This window comes from Protopterus annectens, chromosome 1.part1, assembly GCF_019279795.1.
Source record: "Protopterus annectens isolate FY-2018-M chromosome 1.part1, PAN1.0, whole genome shotgun sequence".
Lineage (NCBI taxonomy): Eukaryota > Metazoa > Chordata > Ceratodontiformes > Protopteridae > Protopterus > Protopterus annectens.
The window spans coordinates 1,740,020,562-1,740,038,000 of NC_056726.1; the positions used below are offsets into that span (position 1 = coordinate 1,740,020,562).

At 45.0% G+C, this 17,439-nt stretch overlaps 1 protein-coding gene across 2 annotated transcripts in view; it reads left to right on the forward strand.

Moving 5' to 3' along the window:
- The window catches only part of ARID1A (AT-rich interaction domain 1A), a 3,912,194-nt gene that overhangs the window by 498,286 nt on the left and 3,396,469 nt on the right, over positions 1-17,439 (forward strand). For both annotated transcript variants that reach the window (XM_044084256.1, XM_044084266.1), the window contains exon 2: positions 9,654-9,863. In XM_044084256.1, the coding sequence (XP_043940191.1) occupies positions 9,654-9,863 (210 nt within the window). The remainder of the gene's footprint in view (positions 1-9,653; positions 9,864-17,439) is intronic.

Genomic DNA, 17,439 nt, shown 5'->3' on the forward strand with positions numbered 1-17,439 from the left:
CGCCTTGGAAGAGGCGCCATATCCGACACAGAAATCCCAAGACTCTGGTATTCGGGCCGACTGAGGGCTATCTGCAGGCAGATAACCCAAGTGTGATGACTGCAACGGTGAATACACTCTAACATCTACATGTATGGTAAGTGTACACAACTGCACTTTCTTTTTCCTCCTACTCTAGAAGTTGCCTCTTGTGGTAGAGAGGAACATTTAATGGATGCCATCCAAGGGGCAGGGAGGTTTTACAAAATCTACGCTTCAGAGGTAGTTTTTCTGGCAAGCTTTTCCAACTCTCCTGAACGTATTCCTGACTACTGCACTCTGGAGGCAGTTGGGACTGTGGGGATGCTTGGCTTTTCACCCATGAGCATGGGAGGCCATCATAAGATGTCTGGGTGTTGAGTCATTTCCTGAGTCTTTACCATTCCCTTCCAGTGTACCCCAAATTTGAGACCAGGATCCATTCATGACATGCTAATCCATCAATGAAGAGAAGCAGCAGCACAAATCTACAAGCTCCTTAGAGCGAGTTAGTCTAGAGGCCCCTCCAGACCAAAGAGGATCCGGGGTCTGTTTAAGAGTTTAGTGCCAGACAGAAACGAGGACCTTGGGCCCATCCTAGACCTCAGCAAATTAAATCATTAAGTAAAAATGGACCAAAGTATGGATAGTGATGATGTAATATCCTCAAGTAGAATGGACTCTGTGCTTGGTGGACTTCAGAGATGCCTATTACCATATAAAGATAGCAAGGCAGTCCAGGAGGTTCCTGCTGCTCAAGCTGTCAGCCAGTTACAACCAGCTGCATACACTACGTTTTGTCTTCACCACAGTTCCCCGGGTGTTACCTAAGTGAATGGTAGGGGTAGTGGCTGGACTTGGGTTGCAGGGATGGAGTCTTCCCATACCTGGACTTCTGGCTCCTTACAGCAAGTTAAACTGCATCTTTAGTTCAGGCAAAGTGCTTTCTGCTCCACCTGTGCCTATCCTTGGGCATCACGGTTAGTTTTGAGAACCCCAGTCTTGAATTTATTCAAGTTCTGGGATTTATCTGATGCCATCTGGGTACCAACAATCCAGATTTGTAGACTGCACCTGTCAAGACTGTTACAAGTACAGCTTCAGGCCATTCAGGTAGTGTTACTTGAGACTACCAACCTCCTTGGTCCTTTGTGGAGGCCATTAAACTAAGAAGATAATCTGTCCCTTTGACTAGGTTCTCAGTGAGAGTTGTTCACTGGGCCTTATTTGTCCAGTTGTCAGTTGAGTCTCATCTGATGGAATTTTCCTATTTGTCTCTGACATTTGATGATGTCACACATTTTGGTGGCTGACTATAGATCAGTTTGCTGTAAGTTGTCCATATGTTCTTCCTTAGCACATGGCCGCTGTAACGATGGATGCTACCCTCCTGGGATGGGGGTGGCATATCTAAGAGAATACTGCCTAAGGTTCCTGGACCCCATCATAGACCCATCAGTGTATTAGAAATGAGAGCAGTTCTAATGTTGCAGGTCTTTCACCACAATAGTGTGAGCTCTGACAACAGCTGACAGTGTTACTGTAATTTGGTAACAACAATTTGTGGGAGGTCTGACATCTTAAGACATACTCAGCAGTAGCATTTTGATGCCTCGTGAGTGTTCCTTCAATCCATCAGTAGCTGATCAGATTTTCATTCTCTGAAGTCAGCCTTGCTACAACCTCTTTGCCGTGCACTTCAGTATCAAATGCAGCAGCTAATTTGCTCTGATTCCTCCCTTGAGACTGCCATTGAGGGATGCTGTTTTGCATACTTGGCCCTGCGTTCTGTATGCTTAACCCACCCACACCCCCTTTGATGTGCTTTTTGCAGAAAGCAGCTTGCTGCAGAGTAATCTTCCTAGCTCCTTTCTGTCCTAGACAAGTTTAGTTCCCTTTTCTGTGGCCGCCTGTAAAATACCCATTCTGGGACCTGGACCATGCTAAAGATCTGGTATCCCATCTGTTGTCTCTATCTGGGCTATTTCCACAGGGCTGGATCCCTTCTCAATCCCGGTTAACACTATATTACATTTTCTAGCTGCTCTTTTTCAGTCTGGGTGTAGCTATTCCATCAAGGTCCTATTTGGCAGCCATCTCAGACTTTCATAACTGTCATGACTAGCTTCTGATTCCTTCTCCAAGATTGTTCAGAGCCTTTTTGAAGGGTCCCTTTTTGCTCAGACCTCTAATTGGAGATCTCATTCCCTCTTGGTATTTGACCCTTCGAGCTTTGACCAGGTCCCCTTTTGAAGCTTCTGTCTGTTTTGTTTTTCCTGATCCCATTAACTTCAGTCAGATAGTTTCAGAGCTTTCCAGTCTTGTCCTACAATACTGTCTTAGCTTATTTTCCACAGATGCAGAGTATCCCTGCAGACCCTTCCTTCCTAGGTTGGCCGCTGACTCTTAACTTTAAACAATTCAGTTACCAGTTTTCTTTTTGAATTTTAGTAACAAGGATAAATATGCTTCATTGTTTAGACCACCATTGTCAGTTAAGATTCTGTTAGGACAGGACCAAACTCACCTGGAAATGGGTTAAATTGTTTTTCTAAAGCTAAGTTTGGAAAACTAGTCTCCAAAGTGACTTTGTCTAGGTGGCTTTCTGACTGCATATCTATTTATACCATGAAAGGTCAATTCCTTCCTGTTAAACCAAAAGCCCTCTCTATTAGGGCAGTAGCTACTTCAAGTTTTTTTTAGTTGCACTTCTTTGGATCTTATTTTTGCAGTGGCTCCCTGGAGAAACTTATTTCCTTCCAGTATAAACTAGACCTACAATCCAGATCCAGGACCTCCTTTGACTCCAGCTTGTGGAATGTTCTCTCCTGATACCACCAAACTGGCTGGCTGGTGATTCTGTCCCAAAGTTTGAGATAGATGGAAAAGACCCCATCAGGTACGAAAGTTACATACTTGAAATGCTATTTCAGTATTTTGTCTAGTCTTCCATTTGTTTGTCATTCTTTTCCCCATGAGACCCTATGGTCTGATATTCTTCGGGTTTCACTGTTGCAGTCATTACACTTGGGTTATCCTGCTGGCAGGCTACTCTCAGTCTGCCTGAATTCCAAAGTCTAGGTCCGGTGTCTGTTGCTGTCGCCTCTTCCCTGACGTTAGTGCACCAGGGGTATAAAAGATGCAGCTGACGCCATTTTCTTCAGTCTTTCTTGCCGCGTGGTGCCCAAAGCATAAGCAGTTTGCAAGTGCCGGTCGGCCGACTCCTGAGATTTTCGTGTTCGAATTTCAGATCCGAAGTCTTCATTAAAAGCTAAGTACCTGCTAGAAACTTTCTTGCTCCAGACCGATGTCAGAAAAAGTTAATTGTATTTCTTGTGGGAAGCAAATACCTCACAAGGACTTTCATTCTTACTGTATTCCTTGCCTAGGCCCTGACCATGATGTTGCTAGTTGTCTGTTTTGTGCTAGATTTAACCAACACACTTGTGTCTGTACGATTTTGCATTACACTATTTTGGCAGAAGATTTAATTATACCATGTCATCGGATTGCCATCAGACTACGGAATTCACAAGAAACGCGAAGAAAGAGGAGGACAGGCATCCGAGGTCCAAAACAGACGAGGCTTCTAAGCCAGTCGCCGGTTCTCAGTGAGGTGCCTTCGCAGCCCCTGACGCCCGCTACTTTAGACCCGCAGGCCGCTACCGACTCCCACGTGGAGTTGCCTTGGCCGCTGGAAGGTGAAAGTATTGGACCTTCGGAGACCATTCCCTCAGATGGGTCAGGAGCCGCTGAGCAAGCATCTGCTTTTGAGGGTGTTTTCAGACCAACTCAGTTGTACATTAAAACCACTTCAGCTTCAAAGGCAAAGACTAAAGTGCCCTTAAAGACAAAGAAACAAGTGCAACAGCCTCATGGACAGGCCTCCGTGCCCAAAAAACAGATTCTCAAAATGGCCGAAGACTTAATTACTTTGATCAGGGGTTCCCATCCCCCTCCTCATAAAAGGCCTAGGCATGCGATATGAATCTTCATATCGGGTTTCCATTTCGTCTGATTCTTCTGATCAGGAATACTCTTTCTCCCTATGAGGATTCTGATGCTGAAGAATCTATCCCTTCAGCCTCTCCTCCTGAGGATTATTCTTTTGGGGAAACCTTGCATACCATGAGGGAGCATTTCCACTGGGAGAGCCAAGATTTTTCAGAATCTACGAAAAGGCTCTGAGACTTCCTTTTACTACCACAACAAAGGCCCCTAGCTATTCCACCGGTTAGACATTGTTGATGTATTTTCAGAGTCCAGTCTGACCCCTGACTCCCCTCCTGCTCCTGTTGAGCCGGACAGGTACTACAGGGTCCCTGACTCTCATAAATTCCTTTTCAAAAACCCTGTTGACCCAGAAACCATCTCTCAGGGTCCCCAAGGGGTCAAGGCTTCTGCTGCAAAAAACCCTACCCCCTCTGACAGGGATTCTAGGGCATTGGACAGATGGGGAAAAAAGATTTACACTTCTGCAACCTTGGCTTTAAGGGCTTTAAATTGTTAGTTTCATGTGCTCAAATATCAGCAATATATTATGTTACTGCTTAAACAGAAAATGTTGACTAATTCTGAATGTGCAGAAAACAAAGAAATGCAGGATTTATTGCATGTAGTTGAACAAGTTGGAAAGCATACTTTGCAATGTGGTTTTGATTCTTTGGATGCCTCCTGCAGAGCCGCTGTGACGGGCTCTGTCATCAGGAGACATGCTTGGTTAAAGGAACAAACTCTGCCTGATCATGTCGAAGCAAAATTATTAGATGCCCCATTACAGCATGATACTTTATTTGGTGTTAAAGCAGAAGAGGTGTTAAAGAAAATGGAGGACAAAGCTAAATCTATGCAAACGGTCAAGGATTTCTTACAGGTTCATCCTCCAAGATTTAGCAGACACTGGCCTACAAAGAACTGGTCCTTTCCAGTGTCACAGACCACAAAGGGCAGATACAGATGCCCAAAAGGCAGAGCCCAGCCCCAAGGCTCGTACAGGTCTAAACAATGGGGGGTTCTACCTCCCAAAAGTGAAGACAAATCACAACCATACAGGAAATGGTCCCAGTGACTTCCCCCTGCCTGCACCAAGCACTTATCTTCTGGCAGCACCTTTAGGAGGAAATCTAGCACTTTTTTCTCAAAATTGGCACATAACCCAGGACAAATGGGTCTTAGACAGTGTCACAAGGCTACAAGTTTCACTTCTATACCCTGCTAAGGACAAACTGTTGGCCAGACCTGCCAAAACATCAGTGGACAGAGGCACAAAATCAAGTCTCATCCCTCATGGACATGAGGGCCATTCAACAAGTACCAGAGCAAGAGCAGGGACAAGGATTTTATTCAAGACTATTTTTGGTACCAAGAAAGGACAAGACCTGGAGACCAATACTGGACTTGTCTATTCTAAACACATTTCTGGATATACCAAAATTCAAAATGTTGACTCTACAGCAACTTCTGCCCATGCTGGACAAGGCGGCTTGGCTGGTGACTTTAGACATAAGAGGCATATCTGCATGTCCCAATCAGACAAACATGCAGAAGATACCTCAGATTCAAAGCTGGCTCAATGCACTACCAATTCTTTGCACTGCCCTTTGTGAAGACCATGGGTGCAGTAGATAAGCCAAAGTGCCTGGCACCAGTAATTGCATTCTGCAGACAGAGGAATACAAATGTATCCTTACTTGGACGACTGCCTCATTCAAGCAGAGAACAAGGGCATTCTGCTACAGCATCTGGCATTTGTAGAGAGATTTCTAACGGGCCTTGGGTACACAGTCAACAAAAAATCAAAACTAGTACCCTCTCAAGAGATATTACTGGGTGCTAGCTTAAATACAACTGCCCAGATGGCTTATCTCACGCCAAAGGCAACTGACTCCCTATTTCAACCTGTTGGCAATAAAGGCCCAGTTATCTGCAAGAAAAATTCTGCAGGCTTTGGGCTTCATGGCATCCTGCATTCTACTAATTCCATATGCGAGACTGCCTATGAGGAAACTTCAGTGGTACCTAAAAAGTGTTTGGACTCAACATTGCCACAGCCTAGAAACTATAATTGCCCTCATTCCCTGCCTGCAACAGGAGTTTCGTTGGGCGAAGGTTTGTCACCAGAACAAGGGGCAGCCATTCACTTTACCCCCAGCCAGGTAGACATTAACAACGGATGCATCAGATTATGCCTGGGGGGGCCCACATGGCAGGAAGATGTATTCAAGGAACATGGTCCGCAAACCAAATGCATCTACATATCCTAGCTGTACAGAATGCCCTGACAGCCTTCAAGGACCTACTTCATCCGGGACAACTACTGATAGACAACACCACGGCCATGTGGTATATAAACAGGCAGGGAGGCACTCATTCTTACCCCCTTTGCAGACTAGCCATGTCTCTGTGGGACACAGCTTTGACTTACCAGGTACATCTGCAGGCACAATTCTTGCCAGGAAAGATAAATACTCTGGCAGACAAACTAAGCAGAAATCTCCTGGATCCCCATGAGTGGAAATTGGATCCACAAGTCTTCAGCATGATAACAAGGAAATGGGGATGCCTGGATATAGATCTATTTGCCTCTCCTTACAACTATCAACTAAAAAGATTGTGCACAAGGACTTATAACAGACAAGCATGGAAAGTGGAAGCCCTCTCAGCTGGAAAACCTTAGAAGTATATGCCTTTCCTCCACTGCCTCTCCTCCCCAAGGTACTCCTGAAGGTCAGACGAGAAGCCAAAGATGATGCTGATTGCCCCAGACTGGCCCCGCCAGCAGTGGTACCCAATCCTAAGGAACTTATCTCAATGCCAGTCTTGGACCTTGCCTCATATACCTCATCTACTATCCCAACAAAACAATCAGATCCTGCACAGCCAATTAAAGACCTTACATCTGGCGGCATGGCGGATAGTGCAATACAAAACGCGCCCCTCACTAAAGCTGTAATGGATGTCATTTTGGAGGCCAGAAGGCCTAGTACCAGAAAATCTTACATTGGAAAATGGAAGAGATTCTGTGCTTGGAACCAGGCACAAGGAATTGACACAGCTGTACCAAATATTCCTCAGATTTTGCAATACTTAACTGAGATGCTGGGCAAAGGCCTATCCTTTTCATCAATCAAAATTCATGCCTCTGCTATTTTGGCTCATTGCAATACAGACCCACCAATCTTTTCTCATCCGCTGTTAAGGCAGTACCTCAGAGGAGCTAAAAACTTAAGGTCTCCAAGGAGATCACCAATACTTGCATGGGACCTCAGTTATGTTTTGGGAAAACTCAAACCCTGCCTCCTTTTGAGCCAGCCGCTACAGTTGATATAAAGTTTTTATCTTGGAAAACAGTTCTGCTCCTAGCAATAACCTCTGCAAGATGAGTCTCAGAGCTACAGGCACTCATGGCTGTGGAACCTTTTATCATTTTTTATCCAGACAGGGTTTCTCTGAGGACAAACCCGACTTGTATGCCTAAGGTAGTGTCCAGTGTGGCCCTTAACCGAACTATTCATCTGCCTACTTTTTATCCAAACCCACAGAATAAGAGTGAGAGAATTCTGCATTCTTTGGACATACACAGACTGCTACGCTTCTACATGAACAGAACTAAAGCTTTCAGAAAGACAGAGCAAATACTAGTGGCATATGCTGCAGGATCACAAGGAAAGGCTATCTCAAAGCAGACTATTTCAAAGTGGAGAGGCCACTGCATCCTTTTCTGCTATTCACAACATGGCAAGCCAGTGCCTAAGGGCAGTAGGCCACATTCAACCAGAGCAGCAACCACTTCAGCAGCCTTCCCCAGGGGAGTACCAACCAAAGACATTTTAGAGGCTGCAACCTGGAGTTCAGTGCGCACCTTCACAAAGCACTATCATTTACCACTGTACTCTAAATCAAGGGCAGGCTTTGCCACTGCAGTTCTGCAGGGCCTCATAGCTGCTCCTAATGCTATTTAGCTCCAGCCTCCCAACCTTAGCTTTGGGATTCAACCCAAGTGTAATGACTGCAACAGTGAAACGCTAACAACATAGTACAGTTGTGTACACTTACCATAAATGTAGATGTTAGAGTGTATTCACTGTTGCAGTCCAGGTTACCCACCCGCCATCCCCTCTTATCTTTGCTGCAATTTATCTGCTCTTCTCTAACCTATACAACCTATGTGGTGTATTTGCTTATAGATGAAGGTATTGTATATATTTTGGTGCATGCATGTTTTATTGGCATATTTTTAGCCTACCCTTTGGGGGGCACCTGACATCTGGGGCAAGAAAAACTGAAGAAAATGGCATCGGCTGCATCTTTTATACCCCTGGCACACTGACGTCAGGGAAGAGGCGAAAGCAGCTGACGCCGGACCTAGACTTTGGAATTCAGGCCGACTGAGGGTAGCCTGCCAGCAGGATAACCCAAGTGTAATGACTGCAACAGTGAATACACTCTAACATCTACATTTATGGTAAGTGTACACAACTGTACTTTCCTTGGGGGAATTTTGTTGACATTTGGGTATGATGGGGCTAACTCTGTCTGAAGAGGTTTAGGTGTGCAGGGCATTAGAAAGAGGAGCTGGAGATTCTGAGATGCCAGCCCCAGTTCCAGTCAAATCCGATAAGTTGAGATGGACAGAAGACCTGGATCTAGCTTTGTGGTAAGTATACAAGTTAAATTTTTCCCAGTGATTCTGTTGTATTGTTTACTCATTTGGGTGGTTCTAGCTTAATAGTTAAGATTTTGTATACTTTGTCAGCCAAAAGGCCAATAAGTGATTTCTGGTCTTCTTTTTGACCTACACTCTTTAGTGATGGAACATGACTTTGTAGAGATCACCATTCTTGCTTTGGGGAGAATGGCAGGTTTGCTTTGGGGAGGTCCTTTGCAGGAATGAGGGAATCCTCCTTTGTCAGCCCATTGCACTTCTCCTCAGCATCTCATTAAGTGACTGCATTATTATGGCTAGGGAGAAAATGGTGGGGAGGATCTGAAATCACCCCAAATGGCTGCTTAGATGACAAGCCTACTCATTTGGCTTTCACCTGGTAGGTTGAGGTGGGGTGGGCGGGTCTGATGGTCATCAGGCAGTGGGAGCCAAAAAAATAAAATGAACCTTAGGTGCTTGAGGTATGAAAAATACTTTTTTACAAAATTCTTTGAGCCACCATTTATGATCTAACATTGCAGACTAGTTTTGCTGCTCTTTTCTCTGTAGCTTCAGGAACATACCTTTTGAATTTTTCTCCAACATTCTTTACAAGGTTCAGGAAGCCTGTGCATGTTTTTGAACTTGGAACAAATATATTCCTGAGCTGCCCAAGCTGCTACTTTTTTTTAGAGCTTTTCTGAAAGCACGTGTTTTTGTTTCTGATCTTTCATTTGTTGTGCAAGATGGTCTGAGTTTATTTTGCTGTGGCAGAGCAGTATTTGCAGAATTCTAGTAATTTTTTCCTTCCATTGAAAGTTTGCTTTTTTAGTGTTCTTTTCCTGCTAATAGCGTTAATCCTACAGTAAGCAAATATAGTAGTGCACTTTGGTTAACCCAAAGTTTCTTTGGTATCTTTATGTAGGTTTTCATACTGTGCATATTGAGTGAGTGCTATTCCTTGCAGTCTGATACTTACTTGTTTTTTCAGCCTTCAAGCCCAATGGATCAGATGGGGAAGATGAGGCCACAGCCATACAGTTCAAGTAGTCCATACACACAACAGCAGGGGCCTGCCTCTGTTTCACAGCAAGGGCCCACCTATTCTGGGCAACCTTATGGACCTCAAGCTCCACGATACCCAGTTAATATGCAGAACAGAACTCAGAATGCTATGAGTGGTATGCATTATCAGTCGCAGGTAAGGTTATTGAGCAAACTGATTACAGCAACTTTTTTGTTAGACTTTTTCCCTAGGAGCGCACTGAATATAAGAAAGCTGGTTTGCTAAAGGTTAGGCAGTTATGCCTTTAGGTTTGTCTTATTTTTTTGTGCTGTAGGAAAAATGGTGAAGGAAAACTAGTATTGCATCTGAGGGTAAATAGTGCTTGCCATAATGGATGGTAATTACTCTGTGATTGTTTAAGCTTAGCATTGTAGTAGCAGTGTTAATGTTATTGTTCATGTTTGAGATGCTTGCATTACTTTGTGAAAGTACATCAAATTGCATCTGATAGCAAAGTCCACCTGCTGTAAAGGCAGACCTGAAAGTAACAGCCAATGTTGTCCTTTCTGTCCTGTTACAACCTATGGGTTATTGGATCCTAGACTGATGTGAAGCTGGCCTTTTTCAAGCAATTCATCCTAGGAGCATTGCCTCTTCTACCAATAATGCACTGCTGTCACCTAACTCATTTCTTTGCTGCCTTTGTGGAGTGCATTGTGATCCAGGAGCTCTGCTCTCGAGTGTTTTTACTAATCTGTTGGTACTTTATATTAGGTATAGTGTATTTTAGGAATAGATTTGACAGTTTTGTTTGAGTAGTTTGCATAGGTTAATGGATTATTTTAGTTCTAGGTGTCTGCCTGACAGGGAGGTTCAGCTTTGTTTAGCAGTAATTTTTTTGGTGTTAGGCGGTTTTTGCTGTATTGCTTTTATGTCTTCTAGGACAGAGAAGGAAAAAGACAAATGGTTTAAAAAAATATGTAGCTTGTGGCCAAAAGCCATCATCTCAGATGTCCATGACAGCTGCATCTGTCTTTTGTGCAGTGCATTTGCATTCTGAGCGCTCTGCCTTTGTGGCTTCTGGGACCCAATCGCTTAATGAGCACCAGGTGAAGCCAGTCCTTAAAGGCTTGTTGCCACTGGCAGCAGCTTCTCCTCCTTTTCTGTCCCCTTTTAAGAAGCTTGGGGGGGGGGTAGGGATTTTCCCAAAGACAGGGGACCGAACACCAATTCTAAGTAATGAGGAGACCGTAAGTGGTCTGAATCTTCTGCATCTGATCAATTGGAGCTGAGGTTCACCAACCTTTGGCCCCTCTGCTGTGCTGGGGCCAACTCTGCCCAGTTTCCTATGGTACTGGTGTCAGAGGCCCAAGTCTTCTGATGCTAGCATCCCTAACCCCGTCTTGGCCAAGGAGGTTGCAACTTTTCTCTGGTGACACCACTGGAGTTTTCCTGGGGTGTCTTCTCCTCCTCCCCAGATCTGACCCAATTGGGACTCCTTCCTCCTGCCCTAGCATGAATGTAAGAAGGTTCAGCGCCTATTTTTGCTTTTCCTTTCTCCAGGCCCTTGGGCTCCATGGTTTGTGAAACCAGCCACGCTACTATCACCAAAGCTAGCTCCAACTTGGCCACTTCAAGCATTGGCCTCTTCCTTGGCCTTCTCGACTCTGGCTGTGTCTTAGCAGAGCACGTCTCTGGGGCCAGGACTTCCAGGGTCATGGTCGCTCTGGGTTTGAGTCATTCCTTTATCTCTGAGCTTTAGCTCTCTACAGTTTGGCTCCAGTCTTTGTTGGAGCTGGGTGGTCATCCATGGGGTCTGGCATCTCACTCAGATCTGAGGAGTGCCAGATCCAGTCGTCTGACCTTAGCCACTGCCATCGATGCTTTGGAAGGGGTTTTCTCACTGTTGGAGATGGTTAATGGCAGCAGCCAATTCTCCTTCATCCATACATGGGCCTGCAAATGCATGTCAGTTTGCTCTGGCACAGCCCACACCATCTGTCTCACAGGCATGTCTGCTTTCAGGGCCCCCTGCCTCTTCTAGGTTTGCTCCCAGACTCTGGTCAGGGAGGGGAATAGTAAGACTTGATGCAAGCAAAAGCATGTGGATTCCCCGAGGAATCCCTCACATAGGACATCTGGCTTTAATGAAGGGGAAGGCTCTCCCAAATCCCCTGGTGATGACCTCCCCTATAGTGATGATTTTGAACCATTGAGATAACATGGGGGAGGGGGGGTGGACCACAAAAGCTCCTTCCCTTGAGTCTGTTTCTGCAGGCCTTTGGAGAGGGCCCTTCCATGATGTTCTTCGTTCCACATTGCTGCAGTCCTTACTATTGGGTAGTCCGCTGTCCAGTCGGCCCGAATACCAGAGTATATGGCTGACGTCGGTCAGGGCGCATTAGACTGACGTCAGTACGTCAGGGTACTAATGCGCATGACCGACGTCATATCCTCTGTCTTTTTTGCCGCATGGTCCGATGCAGAAGCAGTTTTGCGAGTGCAGGTTGGCGTTCTGAAATATTTCCGAAGCCGGAGTTTCAGACCGAATCAGAGTTGGCTAAGTACCCCGTTGGGGAACATTTTGGTTTTTTCTTGCCTCAGTATTTAACCGGATGTCAGAAAAAGTGAATAACTATTTCTTGTGGGAAACAGATACCTCATAGGGATTACCATACCTTGTGTATACCTTGTTTAGGGCCTGAGCACGACGTTGTTGGATGCCGCTCTTGTGCTAGGTTTAACAAACGCACTATTAAGAGACGGTTAGACTGTGCTAGGTTAGTGTTTGGGAAGCGTTGCAATTATAAAATGCAGTCGGATGCTCCGACGCCCGCTTCGCAAGAAGCGCAAGGACAAAACAGCGAAGCCTAGGGTTGATGAACCGCAGTCCCGGACGTCGGTTCTTTAGAAGGCTCAGTGGAGCCAGAGGTTTTGCCAGGAGTTTCTTTGGAGTCTCAGGCAGAGACTTTACTGTTACAGGATGTGCCTTCTCAGGAGGTAGGCCAGGCTGAGGGGGTTTCTCAGGTAACTGTTCTTCCCTCTCTTCCCAAGGTAGTTAGAGCCTCTCCTTCTGTTGCCAAAACTTCTTTGAGAGGTAGGCCAAGTTCAGCTTCAGTGGGGGCTTCTCCGAGCATTTCAGGTTCTGTGCCTAAGAAACATATGCTTAAAATGGCAGAAGATTTGATTACTATGATTAGAGGTTCTATGCCCCCTCCTGATAAGAGGCCTAGGGTGGAACCGGAGTTTGATAGTTTTGAACAGTGTTCAGAGGCTTCTGAGTCTTCTGGGGAAGATTTGCAGGAGTATCCTCCTTATTCTGATTCTGATGTGGATGATTCCACTCCTACAGCTTCTCCTCCTGAGGATTTCTCATTTTCAGAGACTCTGCATTCCATGAGGGAGCACTTTAAATGGGAAGGCCAGGATTACTCTGATGCCAGGAAAAGGCTTAGGGAATTCTTGTTTTTGCCCCAGCATAGGCCCTTAGCTATACCTCCTGTGTTGAATGTGGTAGAAGATGTTTTTGCAGAGGCTTCCCTGAACCCTGATTCTTTGCCTCCTGCTCCTGTTAAACCTGATAGGTACTATAGGGTGCCTGAAGCTCATAAGTATCTTTTTAAGAGTCCTAGGGCAGACCCGGACACTGTTTCTCAGGGACCTAAAGGTGTTAAGGCCTCTGTGGTTAAAAACCCTGTTCCCACTGATAGAGGCAAGGGCTTTGGATAGATGGGGAAAGAAAGTGTATACTTCTTCCACTTTAGCCATGAGGGCGTTGAATTGTCAGTTTCACATGCTTAAATATCAAAATTGTCTCCTTTCACAACTGAAATCTAAGGTGGATGCTTTGGCGGAAGGTATTGAGTGTAAAGAGTTGCTGGATTTAGTTCATGTGTCTGAACAAGTGGGTAAGCATTCTTTGCAATGTGGTTTTGATGCTGTACAGGCCTCCTCGAGGGTGGCTGCCACTAGTTCTGTTCTTCGCAGGCATGCCTGGTTGAGGGATCAGAATTTAGCTGAGCATGTTAAGACAAGGATTTTGGATGCTCCTTTACAGTCTGATGTGTTGTTTGGTTCGCCTGTGGAAGCAGTTTTAAAGAAAATGGAGGACAAAGCTAAGTCTATGCAAACTGTTAAAGATTTTTGCAGGTGCAGCCACCAAGTTTAGTAGAAATTGGCCTACTAAGGGATGGACATATCCTGCTTATGATTCCCAGTCTAGGGGTAGGTCTAGACGTGGTAGGGGCAGAGCTCAAGGTTCTTTTAGGCCTAGAACAGGGAGTTCACCTGCTCAGACTTCTGGTGAGGGCAGGGGTCAGTCCTTTCGTAAACAGACCCAATGACCTGCCTTTTCAGCTGCCAGTAGATTCTCGCCTGGCAGCTCCTTTAGGAGGAAGACTGTCTCTTTTCAAAGGAAATTGGGATTTAATTACTCAAGACAGATGGGTGTTGGATATCATTCACCACGGTTACAGGTTTTATTTCCACACATTGCCCCCTTTCAAAGGCATGCCAGATGTTCCTCCTCCACAAAGGAAAGAGGCTCACAAGCAAATTTCTCTGTTACTCCAAATAGGGGCCATTCAGCCAGTCCCTGTATCAGAAAGGGGCCTAGGATTTTATTCTCGCCTGTTCCTAGTACCAAAGAAGGGGAGCACGTGGAGACCAATTTTGGATTTATCTATCCTCAACACTTATCTGGACATTCCCAAGTTCAAGATGTTGACGTTACAACAGCTTTTACCTCTGCTGGGCAAAGATCACTGGATGGTAACTTTAGATCTCAAGGAAGCTTACCTTCATGTGCCTATAAGACTAAGTTGCAGGAAGTATCTGCTTTCGAGCTGGAAATTCTCATTATCAGTTCTCTGCATTGCCCTTTGGCTTATCTACTGCCCAGAGTATTCACAAAGGTTCTGGCTCCAGTGATAGCTTACTTCAGGCTAAAAGGAATTCAAATCTATCCTTACTTGGACGACTGCCTGATTCTGGCTCAAGAAAAGGAAGACCTTCTACAGCATCTGGAATATGTTATAGCAGTGCTAAGATGCCTAGGGTATTCTGTGAACGAAATAAAGTCCAGTCTAGTACCCTCTCAAGACATGTGCTTTCTGGGTGTGAGACTGAATACAGCAGCCCAGATGGCCTTTTAACCCCGGACAAACAAAAGAGTCTATCACTTTACTTCCATCAACTATCTCATCAGTCCGTGCTGACTGCAAGGACAGTCCTTCAAGCATTAGGGTTCATGGCATCTTGTATTCTGGTGCTTCCCAATGCCAAACTGCATATGAGGAAGCTACAATGGTATCTCAAAATGTATGGACACAGCACTGCCAGGATTTGGACACTGTCATTCAAATAATACCTTGCCTTCAAAAAGAATTTTTGTGGTGGGCTCAGGAATGTCACCTAAACAAGGGACTCTCTGTGACCCGCCAGAGGCGAGTCAGATTTTAACGACAGATGCCTCGGACATTGCTTGGGGAGCTCATCTAAATGGAAAGTGGATACAAGACAAGTGGCCTGCCAGACTACAGCATCTACATATCAACATGAAGGAGATGTTAGCAGTCCAGTTTGCATTAATGGCTTTCAAGGAGTTACTTCTTCCAGGGCAGGTGTTGATTCTAACAGACAACACAACTGTCATGTGGTACATCAACAAACAAGGGGGAACACATTCTTATCCTCTATGCAGGCAAGCAATGATTTTATGGGAGACTGCGCTAAGCTTGCAACTAACTCTTCAGGCAAGGTTTCTGCCGGGAGCACAGAACTCCTTAGCAGATGTGTTAAGCAGACAAATCATGGATCCCCACGAGTGGAAACTGGATCTTCATGTATTTCAGAACTTGACAGTGTCATGGGTAACTCCAGACATAGATCTGTTCGCTTCTCCACTAAACCACCAGCTGCCAAAGTTTTGCACAAAGGGGTTTCATCACACAGCTTGGAAAGTGGATGCTCTGTCTTTCAGTTGGAAAAACCTTCATGTGTATGCCTTTCCACCTCTGCCTCTTCTTCCAAAGGTGCTATTAAAAGTCAGACAAGACAAGCCAAGGATGATTTTGATAGCTCCAGATTGGCCTCGGCAACACTGGTACCCACTACTAAGGAGTCTGGTAAGGAAGCCTCCATGGCCTTTACCTTTGATTCCTCATCTGTTATCTCAGAAGGACGGTCATCTGCTCAATGTCAAGCTTCACTCTCTTCATCTAACAGCCTGGCATATTCTGTGTTGAAACACAGCAGGTCTCAACTTCCTCAACAAGTTTTAAATGTGATTATGGAAGCTAGACGACCTAGTACAAGGAAAGTGTACGAGAAAAATGGAAGAGATTTTTATTTTGGAGTACAGCAAAGAATTTGGAGATTTCTGAGCCTAATTTAAGTGTGGCTCTTCAATATCTTACTGAGTTATTGGACAAAGGTTTGTCCTTCTCTTCCATTAAGATTCATGCTGCAGCAATTTCAGCTCACTATGATTGTGACCCACCATTGTTTTCGCATCCTTTGTTCAAGCAGTTTCTTAGAGGGGCAAAGAATATAAGACCCCCACGTAGAGCTCCTACTCCTGCTTGGGATCTCAATTTTGTGTTGGAAAAACTTACTCTACAACCTTTTGAGCCTGCGGCTACTGCTGAATTGAAATACTTGTCATGGAAGACTGCTTTTCTGTTGGCTATTACTTCTGCAAGAAGGGTGTCTGAGTTGCAGGCCCTTATGGCAGTAGAGCCCTTTTGATTTTCCATAAGGATAGGGTATCATTACGCACTAATCCTTCCTTTATGCCTAAGGTGGTTTCTAGTGTGGCTTTAAACCAAACTATTCATTTGCCTACTTTTATGCAGACCCCAAAATAAAGGGGAAAAGATTTTGCACACTTTAGATGTACACAGACAATTGCGTTATTATTTAAGCAGGACTAAGGATTTTAGGCAGTCTCAGCAGTTGTTTGTTTCTTTTGCTTTGAGTTAGCAGGGCAAGCCTGTGTCAAAACAAACTATTTCTAGGTGGATTGGGTTTTGCATTGCATTTTGTTATTCCCATCATGGCAAGGAGATTCCAGCTGGGATTAGGCCTCATTCCACTAGGGCTACTGCCACTTCAACAGCATTTCTAAGGGGTGGCAACTAAGGATATTTTGGAGGCAGCTACTTGGAGTTCAGTGCATACTTTCTCTAAGCATTATCACCTTCCTATCTACTCTAAGTCTAGGGCTGGTTTTGCCACAGCTGTTTTGCAAGGCATGTTGTCAGCTCCTACTTCTTTATGATTTGCCAGCCTCCCTTACCTCTGCTTTGGGATTCTACCCAATAGTAAGGACTGCAGCAATGTGGAACGAAGAACATAGTACAGTTTTGTACCTACCATAAATGTAGATGTTCGAGGATCCACATTGCTGCAGTCCAATTTACCTCCCTCCTTCCCTCTGTGTTTAGGGGTGGTTGTGTAGGTGAGGTTATATGCTGATATTTTTGTATATATTTTTGTATATATTGTACATATTTTTGGTGCAGGTATTTTGGGCCTTGTCTTTTTAGGGTCTTCTGACATCTGGGGCAAGAAAAGACTGAGGATATGACGTCGGTCATGCGCATTAGTACCCTGACGTACTGACGTCAGTCTAATGCGCCCTGACCGACGTCAGCCATATACTCTGGTATTCGGGCCGACTGGACAGCGGACTACCCAATAGTAAGGACTGCAGCAATGTGGATCCTTGAACATCTACATTTATGGTAGGTACGAAACTGTACTTTCTGGG